The sequence below is a fragment of the Apodemus sylvaticus genome, chromosome 3 (assembly GCF_947179515.1).
Source record: "Apodemus sylvaticus chromosome 3, mApoSyl1.1, whole genome shotgun sequence".
NCBI lineage: Eukaryota > Metazoa > Chordata > Mammalia > Rodentia > Muridae > Apodemus > Apodemus sylvaticus.
Genome location: NC_067474.1, coordinates 135,388,518 through 135,408,321, shown reverse-complemented (window position 1 = coordinate 135,408,321; position 19,804 = coordinate 135,388,518). Strand labels below are relative to the sequence as shown.

The 19,804-nt window shown below is 47.0% G+C and overlaps 2 protein-coding genes across 7 annotated transcripts in view; one reads left to right on the top strand and one right to left on the bottom strand.

The window, feature by feature from the left end:
* The window catches only part of Ctps1 (CTP synthase 1), a 72,195-nt gene that overhangs the window by 17,964 nt on the left and 34,427 nt on the right, over positions 1-19,804 (top strand). For 3 of the 4 annotated variants that reach the window (XM_052177222.1, XM_052177226.1, XM_052177224.1), the window contains exons 10-19: positions 3,317-3,405; positions 4,640-4,734; positions 5,445-5,507; positions 7,604-7,647; positions 8,610-8,706; positions 9,646-9,701; positions 9,784-9,880; positions 10,417-10,561; positions 11,057-11,146; positions 11,765-12,562. In XM_052177222.1, coding sequence (XP_052033182.1) covers positions 3,317-3,405; positions 4,640-4,734; positions 5,445-5,507; positions 7,604-7,647; positions 8,610-8,706; positions 9,646-9,701; positions 9,784-9,880; positions 10,417-10,561; positions 11,057-11,141 — 771 coding nt within the window. In that variant the 3' untranslated portion in view covers positions 11,142-11,146; positions 11,765-12,562. Of the gene's footprint in view, positions 1-3,316; positions 3,406-4,639; positions 4,735-5,444; positions 5,508-7,603; positions 7,648-8,609; positions 8,707-9,645; positions 9,702-9,783; positions 9,881-10,416; positions 10,562-11,056; positions 11,147-11,764; positions 12,563-19,804 lie in introns of those variants that run through there. The other variant, XM_052177225.1, reaches the window with a different exon arrangement.
* Positions 15,205-18,669, bottom strand: Slfnl1 (schlafen like 1). 3 transcript variants are annotated; one of them, XM_052177227.1, is made up of 5 exons: positions 18,111-18,669; positions 17,222-17,249; positions 16,234-16,736; positions 15,890-16,033; positions 15,205-15,353 (listed from the first exon to the last, which is right to left on the bottom strand). In XM_052177227.1, the coding sequence occupies exons 1-5, from the start codon at positions 18,543-18,545 to the stop codon at positions 15,231-15,233; spliced, it is 1,233 nt and encodes a 410-aa protein (XP_052033187.1). In that variant the 5' UTR covers positions 18,546-18,669; the 3' UTR covers positions 15,205-15,230. The 3 variants fall into 3 exon arrangements, with proteins under 3 accessions (XP_052033187.1, XP_052033188.1, XP_052033189.1); XM_052177228.1 differs by lacking the exon at positions 15,890-16,033; XM_052177229.1 differs by lacking the exon at positions 17,222-17,249 and having other exon boundaries at positions 16,234-16,578.

The window sequence follows — 19,804 nt, the reverse complement described above, 5'->3', positions numbered from 1 at the left end:
TTTCTTCCCCCCTCCCCCCCAAGACAGGGTTTCTCTGTGTACCCCTGTACACCTGGCTGTCCTGGGACTCACTCTGTAGACCAGGCTGGCATCAAACTCAGAAATCCACCTGCCTCTGCCTCCCAAGTGCTGGGATTAAAGGCATGCGCCACCAGCGCCCAGCAAACTTAGATATCTTAACTTCATGCCTCAGTTTCCTTTAAAAGGGGATAATGATAGCTCTTCCTCCTGTGGTTAAGAACTAATGGTTTAAAAAAAAAACAAAACAAACTAATGGTTTGCTGGGAACTGCTGAGATTGAGTCTGCCATATGTAGTAATTACTGGATGTATTCATTGCACTTGGAAGTTAGCTGGCCAATCCCTTCAGTTTTTGTTCCTATTGCACTAGCTAGAGCTTTTCAGGAGGAGATGGAGGACAGGAGAGTGGGAGCTTGGTGCCCAAGGGTACATGTAGCTGTGCCCTCAGTTGGTGTTAAGGTTTGCCTCCTGCCTCTCCACATAGTTCTATGATAATTGAATGTGCTGGCACATAGTTCCTATAGAGTGATGTGGTATATGGGTTAAGAAATAGAAGAACCCTTGACTCTTTTTGGGAGGGGGGCTACTAGTTCTTTCCATAATTGATTTTATCTCTTTGAAGTTAGCTTGTGGCCACCATGTGTTCAGTGGTAGAAGCTGAGAGAAGAATAAAGAAGAATAAAAAGTCCTGGCTTTTTAGGGATACTAAGGCTCTCAGACAGAGAGAACACCTAGGAAAGAGGAGCACCTGCCTTGGTAGATATATGAGACGGGTAGACTTCAAAGAAGGTCCTGAGGAGGTTGAAAGGGGTTGGGAAAGCACTGGGAAGGAGGATTGTCCAAGGGCCTGGGGATGAAGAATATTTGGGAATTTGGTATGAGAGTCTGTAGGTAGTGGTGAGGACATGAACTGGGTCAGATAGATTTTACCCTGAAGTTTGGGAAATAACTGCAAGGTATTAGACAGGGGAGATTAGGAACACTAGCAGAAAGAATCTTATTTTAAAAATAGTGAATGCTACAAGAAATAAACCAGATATAATCTGAGCAGTTTTTAGGTCAAACAGTTGTGACTTGAATTTGAAATATATGCAACCTGTCTCAAAAAGGAAAGAATCAGGGAAGGAAGGAAAGACGCTTGTGTAGAGATGCTTGGTTTTCACACAAAATAGTTGCCAGTGGATTCAAATGAGCTGGTGGCACATACCCACCTGAGAGGACAGGGGACCTTGTGCTTTGCTGCCAGGAAGGCATGTTAAAGGGGCACTGTTTTAGAAAGCAGTGTGAAGGTTGATATAAAAGTAGAGTGGCATGGCCCTATGTTTTCACACCTGAGTATTTATTCAAGAGAAATGGAAATGTTTTGGGCTGAGGAGGTAGTTTGGTTGGCTGAGTTCAATCCCCAGCACCACATAAAACTGGGTATGGTGTTGTGCCTGTAATCTCAGCACTTGAGAGGTAGAGAAAGGAGGATCAGAAGTCCAGGGTCATTCTCAGCTACTTAAGATAAGTGGGCTATAGGAGACCCTGTTTAAAAAAGCAACAAAACAAAAAACCCAAACCTAAAACAAAACAAAAAACGGTTTTATACAAATGGATACAGGCATACAACCTCAAGTTTGGAAACAACCTAAATGTCTATATCAGGTCAGTGTGTAGTGTGATGTGTTTATGTAGTAGAAATTGATTCAGCAATACAGAGAAACAAACATCTCATAGTGCAGCAGCATGGATGGATATCAGCCTGAACAAAAGAAGCTGGGCTCAAGACTATAGCTGTGTGCTTCCATTTACATGGAGTTCTACAAGAGACATGGAGTTGTATGTAGAAGAGGCAAGGCCAATCTTTGGTGGCAGAATCAGCCCCATGGTTGTCTAAAATTGAGAAGCCAGGAACAGCTGTCCCTAGGCTGAAAAGGTCTTTTGGGACAACAGTATTATTTCTTTGACTGGATAGAGGGTACATTCTGTCTTCATGTGGTACAGATATGTCTTAAGTCAGGATCACTATTGCTGTGATGACACTGACCAAAGCAACTTGGGGATAAAAGGGTTCATTCAGTTCACACTGCCACATCACAGTTCATCAAAAGGAAGCAAAGACAGGAACTCAAGCAGGGCAGGAACCTGGAGGTAGTAGTTGATGCAGAGGTCATGGAGGGGTGCTGTTACTGGTTTGCTCATTCTGCTTTTCTCGATAGAACCCAGGACCAGCAGTCCTACCCACAATGGGCTCTGCTTTTTCTCATCAATCATGTCAATCATGGAAATGCTCTGCAGACTTGCCTACAGCCTGATATTTTTATTTTCTTTTTAAAAGAATTATTTATGTATGAGTACACTGTTGCTATCTTCCGACACACCAGAAGAGGGCATCAGATTCCATTACAAATGACTGTGAGCCACCATATAGTTGCTTGGAAATGAACTCAGGATCTCTGGAAGAGCAGCCAGTGTTCTCTAACTGCTGAGCCATCTCTCCAGCCCTACAGCCTGATCTTAAGGAAGCTTTTCTCAACTGAGGCCCCTTCTTCTCTGATGACTCTAGCTTGTGCCAAGTTGACATAAAACTATCTGGTACAGGGTACACTGGACAAATACTCCTAAAAAAATTTTTTTTTAAAGATTAATTTATCTAGTACACTGTAGCTGTCTTCAGATGCACCAGAAGAGGGCATCAGATCTCATGGATGGCTGTGAGCCACCATGTGGTTGTGGGATTTGAACTTAGGACCTTTGGAAGAGCAGTCAGTCCTCTTAACCACTGAGCCATGTCTCCAGCCCCTAAATTTTAGATTTATTTATTATATGTAAGTACAGTGTTGCTGTCGTCAAACACCCCAGAAGGGGGCATCAGATCTTATTACAGATGGTTGTGAGTCACCATCTGGTTGTTGGGATTTGAACTCAGGACCTCTGGAAGAGCAGTCTTAACCACTGAGCCATCTCTCCAGCCCTCCTAAAATGTTTATATCTTATTGTTCATAAGTCATGTTTTGATTCAGATAGAAAAAAAAATGAAAATCAGCTAACAAACCAACCAGTGGAGTGCTGGTGGCCTAAGGAGAGTGTCATTTTTGTGTCCTCCAGTGGCTTACTTGTAAAAAGATCTAAACACTCTGAATGGAGTGGGTAGAACTGGAATTAAAGGCTAAGTAGTTGGAAAGGGGAATTTAGTTATGTTGTCACTTGAAGACTGAAATGAAGGGAAATGGAACATTGATAATGTTATTTGAAAGTTGAGAGTATGGTTGGACTCATAAGCTGCTGTTTCTCTGCCTGCCTTGGTGTACTAGTACATCGATTCCACAGACCTGGAGCCAAGTACCCTGCAGGAAGAGCCTGTGCGCTACCATGAGGCGTGGCAGAAGCTCTGCAGTGCTCAGTAAGTGGTCGTCTCTGCCCTGGCACTCGTGCCAGTGGATTTGGACCTCTGCTTCTAGTGCTGAGGGAGGTGGTCCTTGCCTGTAAAAATGTCTAATGACTGCCTAGTAAATGGCCTAAGTTATAAAAAATGGAGCTCACCATTATAGTTGGATATGAGGAAAGCATATTCTCATTGTATTGATTCTTGCTATGCATCTCTCTTTTTTTTTTTTTAAGATTTTATTTATTTCATGTATTTGAGTACACTGTAGTTGTCTTCAGACACACCAGAAGAGGGCATCAGATCCCATTACAGATGGTTGTGAGCCACCATGTGGTTGTTGGGAATTGAACTCAGGACTTCATTGAGGCTTAAAGATTTTTTTCATCCAGGTCATTTGATGAGTCACCATCAGTTGAGTCTCATAAATTGTTTTTGGTAGCTGCTTCTGTTACTACTAATACTATTTTGAGATACTGAGGATCAAATCCAGGGTCATGTGCTAGGCAAATGCTCTACCACATCCCCAGGTCTGTGTCTCTGCCTGCCTGCCTGCCTGCCTTCCTTCCTTCCTTCCTTCCTTCCTTCCTTCCTTCCTTCCTTCCTTCCTTCCTTTCTTCCTTTCTTCCTTTCTTTTTGTATTTTGAGATAATGGTTTCTTTGCTTAGCTCTGGCTGATCCATAACTCTAGTATGGCCTTAAACTCAGATATCTTCCTGCTTCTGCTTTCCAAGTGCTGGGATTAAATGAATGTGCCACCATGTCCAGTTAGGGTTTTTTTTTTTTTTTTTTTTTTTAAATAGTAAAAAACCAACGAAGTTTCTGCTTAGATGCTTGGTCAGTGTGACACACTGCTGAAGAAAGTCCCCTCACAGAATCTAAGAGGAGTGTTGAAATTGGGAGGAAATTGAAGTTGAACACACCCACAATCTGGTACTTAGGAGGCTCAGGCAGTAGGATTGTGAGTTTGAAGTCAGCCTGGGCTAGCTGAAAGACCCATCTCAAAAAAGAAGTATAAATAAAGAATTTGGGGGAAGGTGTGATGGTGCTCATGTCTTTGCATTAAGTTCCTTGTAGATTTATAAGCACAGAAAGTGCATCCACAGTCCTTTAGTTACATTCCCAGTCCCTGGGGTCTGAGCTAGATGGGAAGGAAGTTCAGGGCCTCAGTGTCTTGGCAGTGACTTCCTTGACATGACTGAGGGCTGGATTAGTTGATAAAGGAATTTGCTCTGTGGTTTTTTCTCTGCAGTGGAGTGCTGGTTCCAGGAGGATTTGGTGTTCGGGGAACAGAAGGAAAAATTCAAGCAATTGCCTGGGCTCGGAAACAGAAGAAGCCTTTTTTGGGTAAGGAGTTCTGCCGTGCCCGCTTCACTCTGAAAAAAAAGAATGAGTAAGCAGAAAGGAATTTTCTGGGGGAAATTCAGTTTATTTATATATGTGTGCATAGGCCCATGCCATGGCACAAATGTAGAGGTTGGAGGACAACTTGCCAAGGTCTGTTTTCTCCTTCTGTCATTTGTGTCCCAGGAATTAGGTTATCAGGCTTGGTGGCAAGTACCTTTACCTACTGAGCCATCTCATTGGCCCTTAGATTCACAATATGGAAAGTTTAAGAGCTGCATGCAGATGACAAGGAATTTTGAGAAAGTGGACTGTCAGGTAGGAAATAACTATTTGCAGTACATGTAAGGCCGGGCTTTGTGTTTTCATTTGGTAAACCAGGCAATAACTGGGCCAAGTGATTTTAGATGCTTCCTGTTGCCGCAGATCTAGGCAGTTTTCAACTTGATCAATTTGTAAATGAGAACTTAATGAGAGAGGATTAGGGACTTGGATTCTAAGGTACTGAGTATAGAGTCTTTAACTGAGTAGCTTTGCAGAACCCTGAATCTTCATGAATGTATAGGTCCTGTTTTTAATTCAGTACAGGTAACACTTTTGGGTGTTTCTTTATGTTGTGTGATTTCCATTTAGGATACAAAGACACTGACAGGTTAGGAAATGTGGGAGTTGCCCTCTCATTGGAGAGTGACATGTTTTCATTCTCTTGGAAGGTGTGTGCTTAGGAATGCAGCTAGCAGTGGTAGAATTTTCAAGAAATGTGCTGGGATGGCAAGGTAAGTGTATGTTTAGCAACTGATTCCTGGAGGGCCCGACAGCCATTGTGTGAATATGCTTGGGAACTTTGCGAATGATGCCTGCTTTCTCAGCACTTCTCAGTGTTCAGTGAAGTGGGCGCCTTGTTCACAGTGAATCACTCTACATATCTGAGGGAGCACCAAGCAAGCAAGCAGGCCTTTGGCTACTGACCCTCCCTTTCTTGTCTGAAGATCCTCACTTTGAACATAGTAACTACTACCCAGACGGTACCCAGCAAGAAGCCACTAGTTTACTGAAGGGCTGTGCAGTTATAGACTTGGGTTCAAGTTCTGGCTTTCTCACTAATTGTGGGTAGTTTTAGGCAACTTTGTCTTCTTTTGCCTGTAGAATGGGCATCAAAGTGATTCCTACTTCACACAGTTGTAAAAAGTAGGTGAAGGTGCTGGAAAGATGGTTTAGCAGTTACGGACTATTCTTCCAAGAGGATCCAGGTTCAAATCCAGCACCAGCCTGGCAGCTCACAACTGTAACTCTCACATAGACACATACTTGCAGGTAAAACATTAATGTACATTTAAAAGAACAGGTGAAACCAGGTGGTGGTGCTGCATGCTTTTAATTTCTCTGAGTTCAAGGCTAGCCTGGTATACAGGTTGAGTTCCATCATAGCTAGCGCTACACAGAGAAACCTTGTCTCAAAAAAACAAAAAACAAAACAAAACAAAAAAGTAGGAGAAGTAATATAAACAAAGAGTCCCTGGCAGTTCCTGGGAGATGGAACCTGCTTAGTGTGATAGCTCCCTCTGACTGGTTTGACCATGGGAGCACATCTCCGAGCTGTTTTTGAGGCTGATACAGAATGAAGCAACCTGTAGGTTGGAAAAGCTGTCTGGCTCAGGCAGTGAGCATCTGGGAAGCTGGACTGGTCTGGGATTACTGGAGTGCTCTCATAGCTCCTGCTCAGGCTCCTGCCTCTCTACGGAGTTCATAGTTGGGTGTGTGGCTGTGATGTGGTTATCATGGTTTGGGTCCAGGCAGGGGACAGGACCTTACAGAAAAACTCAGTACACAGTGCAAGGGCTTGATCCTACCTTTTTTGTCTGGCACCTGTTTGCTTATGTACATGCCATAAAATAAAGTTTATTGAAGTCAGTTAATTTCCCAGCTATTTCAGAGACTGGGGGAGGAGGACCACAGAGTGAGTTTCATCACAGTCTTGACTATAGCAAGACTCTGTCTCAAACTAAATATGAAAAAGGGTTGGGCCTGGGTAAGCCCCTGGATTCAGTATCAGTATTGCAAAGAAAAATAATAAACCATTTATTTCCTACCTTAGCTGAGGATGACAGCATATTAGATGCTCAGGATGAAAGAAAGGTAGAGAGAGCAGCTCTTGTTAATCGCAGAGAAGCTGTAACGAACTGAAAAATTAATGTAAGAACTGTTATTAAAGAAACATGATAAGTTGATATTGATCCACTTTGTGCAGCTTGACTTCCCAGAAAGCTGAACATTTGGTAGGGAAAATTCACCTGTGTTGTCTTATCTTAAAGATGCGGTTCCCTGAAGGGGAAATAATATGATTATATTTTAAAGTTAGTAGTTTTCTCTCTTTTTCCTATTTTTTTCTTTTGAGAAAGCCTCACTGTGTAGCCTTAGCTGGCCTAGAACCCTATGTAATCTTTAACTCTCAGATATCCGTCCCCCTTAATGCTCAGATTAAAGGAATGTGCCTCCACACCTGGTTATTGGTGTCCCATAGTTTTCTAATAATTTTTTTTCTTTATTTTGTGCAAATGAGTGTTTTCCCTGTATGTATATGTATGTAAGTGCACTCTGCTTGCCTGTTGTCCATGAAGGCCAGAAGGCACTGGGTCTCCTGGAACTGGAATTATAGGTGGTTGTAAATTGCCATGTGGGTGCTAAGAACCACACAGTGGTTCTGAGAGCACCCACTAAGAACAGTGAGTGCTCTAAGTACGTGGCCTTTCTCCCCGGCCTATAATCATCAACTTTAAACTGAGAGAGCTCGTGATTTGATGCTTAGCAGGAAACAGGTAGCTAAAGTTTTGTTTATAGCTATTTTCATGACTCAATTATTTTAACTTTTCAGATGCCAATTCTACAGAGTTTGACCCTAAGACTAGTCATCCTGTGGTGAGTCTAGTGTTTGAATCTCTCGGGCTGAGAAGGGGTGGAAGGACATCTGTGAAGCAGGGGATAACAGACAGGCAGTGAGGCCACTATGTCCCAGAGACCCTTCAGACCTCCTGACAAGGATTGTTCACCTAATTCCTCACCAGTCTTTCCAGGTTACCATTGGAAGTCTTTAAATGATAGGTGTATTCCCAAATAGCGAGAGGAGGTTCCCAAGTGAAATATCCTCACATCCCCTCAGCTTCTGGTAGGAGGTGCGTGTGAAAGCTTGCTGCCTGGTAGCCACTGTTCTCAGAGCTCCATATTTTAACAGTTGATGTTCTTCCCAGTGCCAGTCCTAGAGGGTAGACAGGCTCAGGGTTAACGAGCTAAAGGGTGGTGATTTCTTACTGGTAGGTGAAGCTTTCCAGGCTGTAATCCTGCTGTTGATCACCTGGGGCATGTGGCCTAGTCAGCCTGTGGTGACACTAAGGCTCACTAGGGACAGGCAGTGTCTTTGTCTTTGAATCCTTACCCCATGAATGACAGGCATGCCTTGGTTGTATGTGAGGTACTCTTTTTGTCACTGAGGATACTGTGACAAGCTGGACATAGTTTTTGATCTTATTTGTTCTAAAGTTGAAATTTTGTTAATGTAAGAACAGTGATTGGGTGAGAGAGTGGAACACAGGGAGGCCTGGAGGGGTTTATTACATACCCTGGGCCAATAGATGACTGAAGCAGCGCCCTCTGGGGTGCCAGTCTACCTCTTGACAGACTTGCTAGTGGCTGTTGGTCCAGAGGATGGCTGTGTTATGACTAGTTTAGAGCCTTTGGCATCCCAAGTGCTACAGCAGGGGACACCATTATGAGGGAGGCAGAAGCATTGAGTTCCTGCCCTGGAGGGCTCCACTTGGGGAAGGAGATCTAGCTCTAACAGAAGCAGAGTTTGGTAGTCAGACTTGTTTTCTGAATATCTCTAGGTCATAGACATGCCAGAACATAACCCTGGGCAAATGGGTGGAACCATGAGGCTGGGCAAGAGGAGAACCCTGTTCCAGACCAAGAACTCAGTCATGAGTAAGTTGTTTCACATGAGTCTGGCTTGTGTCCTGGTCTGCAGGACATGTGGGATAGGTGGTTCTAAAGCTCCAAAGAGCCAGGCCAGCCTTTTCTTCGCTGTGTGGCTATTTTTGCATGTCTTTCCTCCTCCTCATGCTTGTTTATGGTAGATGGTCTCTGGTAAATGCATCTGGGCCCTTGGGTGTGGGTAACTTAACAAAACAGGCCATTAGGTTAAATCCATTGCAATCTATGATTACTTTCTTAAACTAGCAAATAGAATTATGTGGAATTTGGTGATTTTTTAAAAAAAAAACAAAACAATCAATTTCACTTAGTTTAATATAAATGTTTTATTCTAACAAATAGCAATTGAAGTTAAAACTTAGGGGAACTGGAGGAGGAAAATATGCCCAATGGGAGCATTGCTCTTTTAACCAAGGGTAGAAGTGCCTGGGGGTTCCAGTCAGACTAGTTTGAGAATCACTTGAGTACCATTTTCAGGATCTTCCATCTGTGCTGTTCCATGGGTTTGGGGTCTCAGTAGGAGTGATTCATTCAATAAGCACCCAATTTGTACACACTGTGCTTGTTCATCTACAGTCACCACAAACCAGTTTTTCATTTCCCTTCCCCGCACATTGTTCTCAGGGACCTGGTTTTCTGGGAGGGCCTGTCCTGTCCCTTTGGAGTTTCCTAACAACACAGTGCTTAGCATTTAGCAGTGGGTATTCAAGGGAGGTGGTGAAAGTTTTTTTTTTTTTTCTTCCTGTGGTTCTTGGTTTGGGCAGAGGAGCCAGAGACCCAGGAATTAGTCCTCTGAGTTATATCAAGAGCAGGCAAATGTGGTTAGGAGAAGTTTGGTAGCCTGGTTTACTTACATGAATTGGGAATAATTAGTAGTTTATATAGACTTTTTGTGCAGGTAGGAGTCACAAATTGCTTGGTTTTCTGCAGGGAAACTCTATGGAGATACAGACTACTTGGAAGAAAGGCACCGCCACCGATTTGAGGTGAGGATGTGAGCCACTTCCTTACGTAACTTTGCAAAGAAGGTACTGGAGAGGCCAGAACAATGTTTTCTTATCCCACCAGGTGAATCCAGTCCTGAAAAAGTGCTTGGAAGAGCAAGGCTTGAAGTTTGTTGGCCAAGATGTTGAAGGCGAGAGGATGGAGATCGTGGAGTTGGAAGGTGACTGTTTGGGTAGTGATAACTCAGTGGACGAAGTGCAGTGAGGTTTTCTTGGTATGTGGGAAAGCAGAAAAAATGTGTCACACACCTGCAGTCCCAGCACTTGGAGAGCTGGGGGAGGATAATCATAAGTTCAGGTCAGCCAGGGCTACAGAGCCAGATCTATCTCAAGAAAAAGAAAAGGTTGTTGGGCTTTCTCCTGCCCTGGTTTTGACAAGGTTCCAGAGGTGGGAGGCACGTATCTATGTACGTTTCTACAGCACCTATGTAGCAGGAAAACCTAGCTGGACTGAGTGGTAAATGCTCTTTAGCTTTCATGTGAACAGTGTAGTTTAGCCTAGGCAAGTGATAGGATATTCAGATGAGACTCTGGAGAGCAGGGGCTGAGCTTTGAGTTACACAGTGCATAGCAATGTGTTAGCTGTCTCCTGCTGTGGGGTTCCCTTTTCCTACATTTTGATGGGGGTTCCGTTTTCTTACATTTTGATAATAGACTTTTTCAAATGCTAATTATTCCTTCTAAATTTGTGTTGCAGACCATCCGTTTTTTGTTGGAGTGCAGTATCACCCCGAGTTCCTGTCCAGGCCTATCAAGCCCTCCCCACCCTACTTTGGCCTCCTCCTGGCCTCTGTGGGACGTCTCCCACATTACCTTCAGAAAGGTTGCCGGCTCTCACCCAGGTGGGAACGCTAACTCACCACAGTGAGGTTTTACACAGCCCTAAGAAAAAGCTATAGGTGTCATGGCCTGTTCATTGTGTACATGACCACATACTCCTCGGTATACTGTGAAGGTTCCCATTCTTTCCCTTGGGTTTTATTAGGCTGCCCCTATCTTACTGGCCAGGTCTCATCTTTGTAGTTTCTTTCTGTGTTCTGTTTTTGCTCTTGAGCATATCCTGTCCTTGTTAAGTTGGTCACCGCCAGGTAGGCATATGCCCTATTATTTCTTTTATCTGAAACTGGTTTCTCTAGATGAGTGGTATATCAGTGTTGAACTATTGGGGAGGGGCTGTCTCTCTTGCAGCTAGAGAAAGGAATTCCCTCCACAGCCTCAAGTATGTGGTAGAGATAGTTGCCACATGTGGACACATGTTGTGTATAACGATGGTTACAAAGGTGGGGAAGTAAAGTGAGTCTTTGATGGGAGATAAGTAAACCTTCTCAATTCCACAGGGACACTTACAGTGATAGGAGTGGGAGCAGCTCCCCTGACTCTGAAATCACTGAACTGAAGTTTCCATCAATAAGTCAGGATTGATAATGGTAAGTGACTTTTTTTTTAATTTATATGAGTACACTATAGCTATCTTCAGACACCACAGAAGAGGACATCAGACAGATCCCATTATTACAGATGGTTGTGAGCCACCATGCTGTTGCTAGGAATTGAACTCAGGACTTCTGGAAGAGCAGTCAGTGCTCTTAACTGCTGAGCCATCTCTCCAGCCCCAGTTAGTGACATTTTTAAGGTTTAGTAGAAAACTGAAAAAGTGGTAACAGACTCTCCAAGAGCTCACTGGCCAGCCAGCTTAGCTCTTCCTGTGAGCTGCAGATTCTGAAGATGTCTGTCTACCTCTGCCTTCCACATATTGTATAAGCACATGCAGAGGAGCATACACCTACATTTCTCCATTTGTCAATCATTGGGAATTGCCTGTCCCTCAGCAGCCTTGAAATGGTCGGTGGGCTGGTGCTGTGGACATAGTGCTTGCATCTGACTGAGACAGGCTGCTGCAAGGCCTTGAAGGTCTGTGGATTTACAAACATAGGCTCCTGTCATTCTCCCACAGGAACAGGCCTTGTTTCCTATGTGTGCTGGCAACTAAGTTCTGACACTTTAATAAACATCATATAATTCTAGCTTTTTTTTTTTTTAAACAGGAAATCCTTCAAGAAAGCTTTCAACTTCAACTTTTGATAGTTTACAGCTATGATTTTACATCCTGCTTTTGACACTTCTTTTAAATTATGTTTTTATTAAGATTATTTTATTATGGGGGAAAGGCATTTGGAAAACTTTGTCACTTGCGTGTCCTGTCTTTATACTGGATCCTGCAACACATGCATTTGTGCGACAAAACCTTTGCAGTTTGTGTGCTTCAGCGATGGGAAACAGGACTCTGGATGGGACCTGATGGGAGCCACTGGCTGGTGAAGGGCCATCAACCACCTTGTTTTCCAACCACTTGAGTCACTATGATTGGAGTGAGTTGCTGTTGTTTCCTTGGGCTGCCAGGACTCCCAGTGCTGGGCTGCTAACTGGGTGTTGCTGCAGTCTCAGTACTGCTGAGTTACAGGAGACTAGGTGCCAGCTGTGCTTGCCCTCGCCATCCAGAGGGATATTTGGTTCTTTGGTACATCAGACAAGCTCTGTCTGTATAAAGTGTCACATAAAAACCTGGGTCTCTGGCTACACTTTCTATTCCTGGGGCTGAGAAAACTCCTTGCATCAAGGGGTCAAGAAACAAGGAATTCTAGGCTAACTGGTTCTAAAGCCCTCTGTTGTGTATGCACCATTGATTTGAGGGTATTTTTTTCTTCCAGAACGGTGTTACTGCAGTTGAAATGCAATTTGAAGTTATTTTCTTAATGTGACATAGCAATGGGCATGGGCATGTGCCTACAGTATGGTGGTTAGCTTGATGTATACTCATAACTTAATAAATAATGCGGAAACCATTGGTGTGTTTTCTCCTGTCAGGAGTGGGGGTGCTTTTCCACGGGCACTGAGCTTCATTGCCAGTGGAGGCTGAGCAGTCTGAGTAGCAAGCTAAGATGTCTTGTAGCAGTGAGGACTTCTCAGCAAGGTTAAAAGATTAAAAGCCAGGTGCTGCAGTATGCTACTCAGCAGGATCCATGGGCCGTCTGAACAGGGCTGTTTACACGCTGCAGACAGCCAGGCGGCCGACCACAGGCTGTCTAAACCAGCTGTTTTCTTTCCCACTTTGCACTCATTCTTGACCTCAAGAGTTCAGGCTCAGAAAGAAGTTAAAGGTCCTAGGACAGGGTTCTTTCCAAAGTGAATGGTGCAGTGTTGGTGACATTGGTACTCACTTGGGCTGCAGGCCTAGCTGCATATAGGTGGTGACATCCTTCACTTGCTACAAGTTAAGTCGGGGCATTGGGGAGGAAAATGTGTCTCACCATGTGTTTGCCTAACTCCTACCTCAGGTTCCTCATTCCCTATTCGTGTCAGTCACCCTTGAGACCCAGAGCCCCACCCTTCTAAATCCTGTTCAAAAGCATCCTATCCTGTATTTGCTTTCATTTCTGTGAGCTCACAAGCTTTCTTCTATATGGATCCTGTCTGGTTTTGGGATGATTTACTAGGCTCTTCCCACTCGAGGATCTACTGCTGTTGTCACGATAGTGAGGGCTTGGCTGGGTGTGGAATGGTTTGGAAGAGTCATCTCTAATGTTTTTGTCCTGATGAAGATGGCCTCACTATTGACCAGTTGCCACATGATAGCTACATATATAACCTGTGCAGCAAAAGGAAGCCCCCTCGGCTCCCCACAGCTTGCCACACTGCTGACCATGGTGCTGGAAGGCAGTCCTCCATTATTAGTGATTACCAGTGCGCAGTGGCTTCTCCCTCGTGTCCTTAGTGTGCTGACCTCGGACTTAGATGCCAAGGGTAGATGGCATCTGTGTTCCGATGCCTACCTGCTTTTACCAAAAACAGCTTCCAGAGAAAGTACTTCTGAGGGTGGTACCATCCATGCTTGGCACATGGATGTGTGGTGCCCAGAAACATTCTTTCCTCTCACCTTTTGAATAATGGCTTTATTTTTTCATTTATTTTGGCTATCCTGGGGCTAGAACCCATGACTTTACTTATGTTAGTGAATAAAGTACTCTATCACTGAGCCACAACTCAGCCTCTGGGGACACCAGTGTGTGTGTGTGTAAAGAGAGTTTGGTGATCTGTCATGAACATTTATGATCATGTTTGGCTCCTGGAAGCATTGTGAGTGCAGGCAGGAGTTATCCAGGGAAACCTGGTCTGTACTAGTAAGCAGGGGTGTCCAGTGTCTGGTGAGTGGGCTATGGGAACTGAATTTCCAAAACCAGCTCATGAGTGCACATGTATCAAAGAGGATCCAGTGCTTGTTAGCATTTTTTTGGTGCCTACCCTGAATATAGCCATCAGCCTCCAGGAGAGAGCTGATAACTAAATGCTTACTGTCATGGCAACCCTTCTCTTGTAAAATGTTGTCAATACTCCATGATTATCTGGGAGCTCAGAGTGCAGATTGTCTCATTAGGTAATTATTAGGCACCCACCACAAGCCTGCATGTGTTCTGAACACAGACCATACCCAACCTGCAGCATGTATTTTATTGGGAGAAACTGACATTGCTATGGAAAGAAAAAAAGGAGCTGGGGATAAAAAGTTGTTCTTGCTTATAATCTTAGCATCTTGGGATTTGGGGTGTGGTGGTGAAGCAGGAGTGCCACAAGTTCAAGGCCAGCCTGGAGGGGAAGCTAAAGTCCTGCAGCTCTGAAGGAAGTGGGTGCTAGGCAGATATTATCTAATGTAGAGGTGTGGGGGTGGGGGGTGGGGAGGACAGCAGGAAGATTTAGCACAGGTGGCTTTCTTAAGACAAAATGCATGTGGACAGGTCAGGTGTGGCAGGATCTAACTCTGGCTTTTGTGTGTGTTAGTGGAGAGGCAGTAGTCCTGTCTGGCTAGACCCCTTCTGTGAATGGCTTTTCTGCTACAGCCAGCAAGATGCCAGATACTATATGATGGTGACAGAATGCCCCTTGCCCACTGTCACTGTCTCACAGGTAGGCACTGTCGCCTTAAGTCCTTGGTCTTAGTGCGGAGCAGTGGTGCTGAGTGGTTGCAGTGCTGTGCCAGTGCAAGATGTGCAGGTGTGGGCTGGGCATGAGACTTGTGATGCAGCAGCCTCTGGCAGCTGGCCAAGTGTCTTAGAACTAACCAGGGATTCCAGTGCATGCAGTGAAGGAGTAATGGCACGAAAGTCCCGCAGACTGCTTGAGAGCTGCAGCATGCTCGTGCCCTGTAACTGGTTACCACGTAGGTCTTGCTGACTGCAAGTGAGTGGCCTTTCCAAGGTGACCGAGTCCCTAGCCCTCTAATTGGCCTAGGCAAAAGGTGCGTTTAGTTGGAATTAGAGTTGTAGTCCCTTAGAGCTCAGCTCTTGAAGACTAGCCAAATTTCCTGAAAACAGAGCTCCTTGCAGATGTGCTGTTTATTTGCTATGTGACTGTGCCCACTCTGGGGTGAAGCCATGTGGCTCCTGTGTGTGCAATGCCAGGGAGGGGAGGTGGCCCAGGAATGTTTTATTTCAAGTCTTAGCCCACATCTTCATGTCCTCACAGGACACAGCAGCTGCAGGACAGTGGCTGCCGCTGTCTCAACTGCTGCTGAAGCTGTTCCTTTTCCAGCGTTAACACCTTCACCTTCTCTTCCAGCTTGCCCAGCTCCATTGTCCACTTCTGAGGACAGTGAGGCAGTAATTAGGCTGCCCTCGTCTTAGGCTGTCCTCCCTCCAGGGATGGGCTGAGGTTGCCTGTTTACCATCCACTATGGAGCTCCCCGTGCAGCCTTTCAAGGGCTGGGATAGACCTGAGTACCCTGACTGTGTCCCCTCTGCTTTCTACCATCTGGTGGTTCCTTCACAGAAAGGCTTCTCCTTGGGATTCAACCCTCCCCCACCTCCTCACCCGGCCCTCCCTCAGTGCAGTGCATACCCCCTTTCTGGTTTCATTATAGGATCTCAGTAGTCTAGTCTTTCTGATCCCTTAGCCGTTTGGGTAGGTGTAGCTTTGTACTGTGCAGTGGGGTACAAATTTTAAAATGACTGCTGGGACTTTCCCCTCTAACCACTGAGCTGTGAATTGTGGGAGGAGGTGGGCAGGGTTCCTTTTATCCAAGCCCTCCCTTCTCTAGGCTTGCCTAGCATTTTGGGGTTAATGGCTGGTAGGGTCTGAGTCAGCTTGACCACAACCCACCTTAGCCAGATCCTCCTCACCTGCCTGCACCAGTCCTGGATGGCGCCAACGGACAGTGGGCCCTGGATGCTCCCGTCACGCCTTAGAAATACCTCTCCCTGGTCTGTCTCGTACAGCTGTGGCTCACCCTGAGCCTTGGGGGTGTGCACCGTCAGGCGGAGTACCTTAGCAGGGGCAGTGAAGGCTCAGGGTGCCACGTCGACGGTGGTAGTCCCAGTTTCCTTGGGTAGTCCCATACTTTAGCTCCTGAAGGCAGCCTGGTAGGCTCCTTTCCTTCAGCTAGCTCCTGTTGCTGCTTCCCACCCGTGCTGCTCAGCAATATCACAGGGCAGAGTCACTGTCCTGCACAGTGACTGCAGCTCACCTTGAGAGGCGTGCTGGTCATGGTTGTGCTTATGACAGGGATGAAGGTGAGGGTGTAGGCATCAGGAAAGACCTGGGGTTTGAAGCCCTGCAGGATGGAGTCTACCAGCAGGCGTGTGCGGTCCTCATCACGATGGCTGCAGTGGATGCCCTGCACCAGGCCACTGTCCTCAACACCTACCAGCAGGCTGCCACCCTCACTGTTGAGAAAGGCACATACGTAGCGCCGCACATGGTGCTTGAAAGCCAGGCTCAGGTACTCACCACCGCCTCTCTTAAACTCCATGTTGCGTGTCTCGCTGCCGAGGAAGGCACCCTGGAATAGCTGCTCTTGGCCCAGGATCTTCTGGTGCACAATGGCACTGTCAGAGCGTACGCCACTGGGTCGGTTCTGAGACATCTGCGACATCTGCCGACGGCCAGCCGAGCCCCAGTTAGGAGGAGGCTCTGCCACGTGGGGCAGTGGTGAGCGCCTGAAGCCGGGGCTGGGGCCGGGGCTGTGGCTTGGGCCGGGGCTGTGGCTTGGGCCGGGGCTGTGGCTTGGGCTTGGACCACTGTCCTCCTGCTGGGGTGAGGGTAAAGACTGGAAGTATAGGCAAAGGCAGAAGGCAGGGGACCCTAACTTAGACTGCCAGATCCCCATCACACTCTTGCTAGAGTCCTCTTCCAGGCCCAATTTTGCACTTGTGCAAAAGCTAGTGCTGGCCCAAGGGCTCAAGCCAGTTCTTGGGTTGGGCTCTTCCTTGGCATCTGCTGTAAGATGCCTGGGTGGGTAAGATGATTGCCACTTTGAAGTTGGCAGTCAGCATACCCATGGGCCAGTCTTTCTCTGCTTGGAATGTAATAAGGTTCTCAGCCCAGATGTCCCTGCATCTGGGCAGAGATGCAGGCCCCTGACCTGAGGGACCCTTCTTTGTTGTCCCTGAATGTCTGCCAGCTACTTCCTGGCTAATGAAAAGTCCTCCGAATCTTAACGTTTTCTGCCCTTGCTGAGTCCCTCTGTGGCTTCTGCTTTGTCTCTAGGGCTCTGGCAGTTTGTTTCTGCGTGGTCTCCTCCATAGGGCCTCAACAGCCAGTCACCTTCCTCTTACCGCCCTCGGCAGCAAATGCCCAGTCAGTGGCCACTCCCATTTCCCAGGTCTCTGGTGCCTTCACCTCTACAGGGCTTGACACTCAGCTAGTTCAGTTCGTGGAGGTGGACAGAGCCCTAATAGCACAGCAACTCCCAAGAGAAGAGGAACTTAGAAACATAGTAGGTGCAGATGTATCAAAAGGTTATCACAGAGCCGTTTAGTTCCACAGTTCAAGCCCCATGGATTTGTCCTTGGGATAAAAGACCAAGGAAACTGGTTATAACCTTTTACCTCCACAAAACTGGCCTGTTCCATGCTTTCCCTTGCTACATGTGCAGGTCTGGGTGCCTTCTGGCCCCACCTCCAGCCTGAGCTCCAGAGATACATACCCACAGCCTGCCCTGCATGTCACTACCCCAGCATCTTTTCTCTGCCTTCCGTGATTCCTAAGTTCCAAGCCTTAGAACTGGATTTCTGGTCCCCTGTAAAATTTTCGCCAGTGGGCAGTAAGGGCTTGCCTGTTCTCACACAGCCACCTCGTTTGGGGACTGGCAGAGGTTCTTGGAGGGTTTGACAAGGGCTGTGCATAGGTTGCCTACCTCAGCTTAGCTTCTAGTGTTTGTCAGAGGAACAAGGAGAAAACAGGACTTGGTATGTTCCAGGCCCAAACCTGACTGGAATGCAAAAGGGTCCCTAAGAGTTAGTCTCCCTAGTGGAGGGTCAGTCATTTGAGTCACACCTCCTGGGTGTGCAGTTCTTCAAGCCAGCCACACTAGGGCCTCTTCATGCCCTAACCAGCACTTACCTCCCTGTGGTGTACCGACTCCAAGCCCTCATTCAGCACCAGCTCCTTGCCGCGGGCTGTGAGCTCTTTGAGGATTAGTTGCTCCTCCAAGGCCATCTGCAGGCGCCAGGGGAGGGAGGCCAGCACTGCCTTGGGGGCAGCCACCTGGACCAGCGCGTAAGTGTTCCGTGGCCGCCTCACTACCTCGATTTGCTCACGGGCCACTGGCAGCTCCAGCCGCTCTAGTGTGTCTCGCAGCAAGCAAGCAAGCACGGGCACAGAGAACTGGGGGTTTAAGTGGCCCACATAAAGAGTATGTGTGCTGGGAGCTGCTTTGAGGCCAGAGTCCTTGGGCAGGGACTCTTTTAAAGGCCGCTCCAGCAGGGACTGTTTCCCCTGGGACATCACAGGAGACTCCCACATCTGTGTCTGTGCTGATCTTTTCCTGAGGCTCATGGTGGTCTTCCTCAGAAGGGATTTTGGTAGTTCTCACTGCTGATTGCTCCTCCTGGGCCTGGCTCTCAGACTGGCTGGGGCTTCCCAATGGACTCACAGGTGCTGAGGCTTCTGGAGGCTTGTAGACGGGCAGAGGCTAGGCAGGGTCAGAAAGAAAGGGCAGAGGGCAAGTAACCAAGTAACTCCCTTGGGTGCCCAGGAAAGAGCCAGGTGGGACTGATCCAGGCCTCTGGGCCGGTGGGCAGATAAGGGATTTGCCTGACGGGTTAGGAGGAATCTTTGAAGTCTTTATATGGGGTTTCCTGACTTCCAGAAGGTTCTTAAAAGTCTCCAGGCCTTAGCAAGGTATTTAAAGTGGGCCTCAGAGAAGAGGCCATAGTTCTAAATTGAGGGCAGCCTTTCCCACCAACTCAAACCTGCTAGGAATCTAGTGTGGGTCACTGAAACTATGATTGGGTTGGCAGGTTTTGGGGTTCTGGCACCAGAAAACTATGGTCCCTCCCCATAAAAAGGGCCTTTGCATATATACGTAAAACTCGAGGTGGCTCAGGACCGAGAGCGCGCCGTGCTCCTTACCCTAGGCTTGGGAGCTTCCTTACAGGCTGTGCTACAGGCACACACAAGCTTCCACTCACCCCCACACCCCCAGCCTCCAACTTGGGTGGCAGGCAGCACCAGCCCGCATCTTTTCAGACTGGGTCTTTGAGGCAGTCAGAGTCCAAGAGCCACCACAGCTGCAGTGGGGGTATTCAGGGCAAGCAGGAAGAGGAGGAAAGAGGAGGCCTATGATCTTCATGTCCTGCTGGCTCCTGCAGGGGCATAGGAGGTGTCAGCCCTGAGCTCCCACAACCCTTGACCCATGACACTTAGGACTAGGCATGGAGACAGAATCAGGGGCTAGGGAGTGGGCGGGGCCTGTGTAACAGCCTCTGTGATCTCACCAAGGCCAACAATGCCTTCTGGTTCAGACAAGCAGGGTGGGGAGGCCAAGCAAGAGACAGTCTTCAACAACCATAGTGTTTGCTAGACAATGTAAGCAGACACAGCTGCTCGCCCGCTACGCACTTGGCCGTGTAGAACTGAGGGCCTGAAGACACTTCTTCCCTCTACGCCACCTCTCCAGCTGCAGTGCTCACACAAGCCACCAGTTACCTTAGGCTCTCCTGTCTAAAGTCTCCGCTTCCTTCCTTAGTCCCCAATCCCCATTGGACACTGACAGGACCTAGCTGCTCCCAGTATGATCCAAAATTGTACATGGT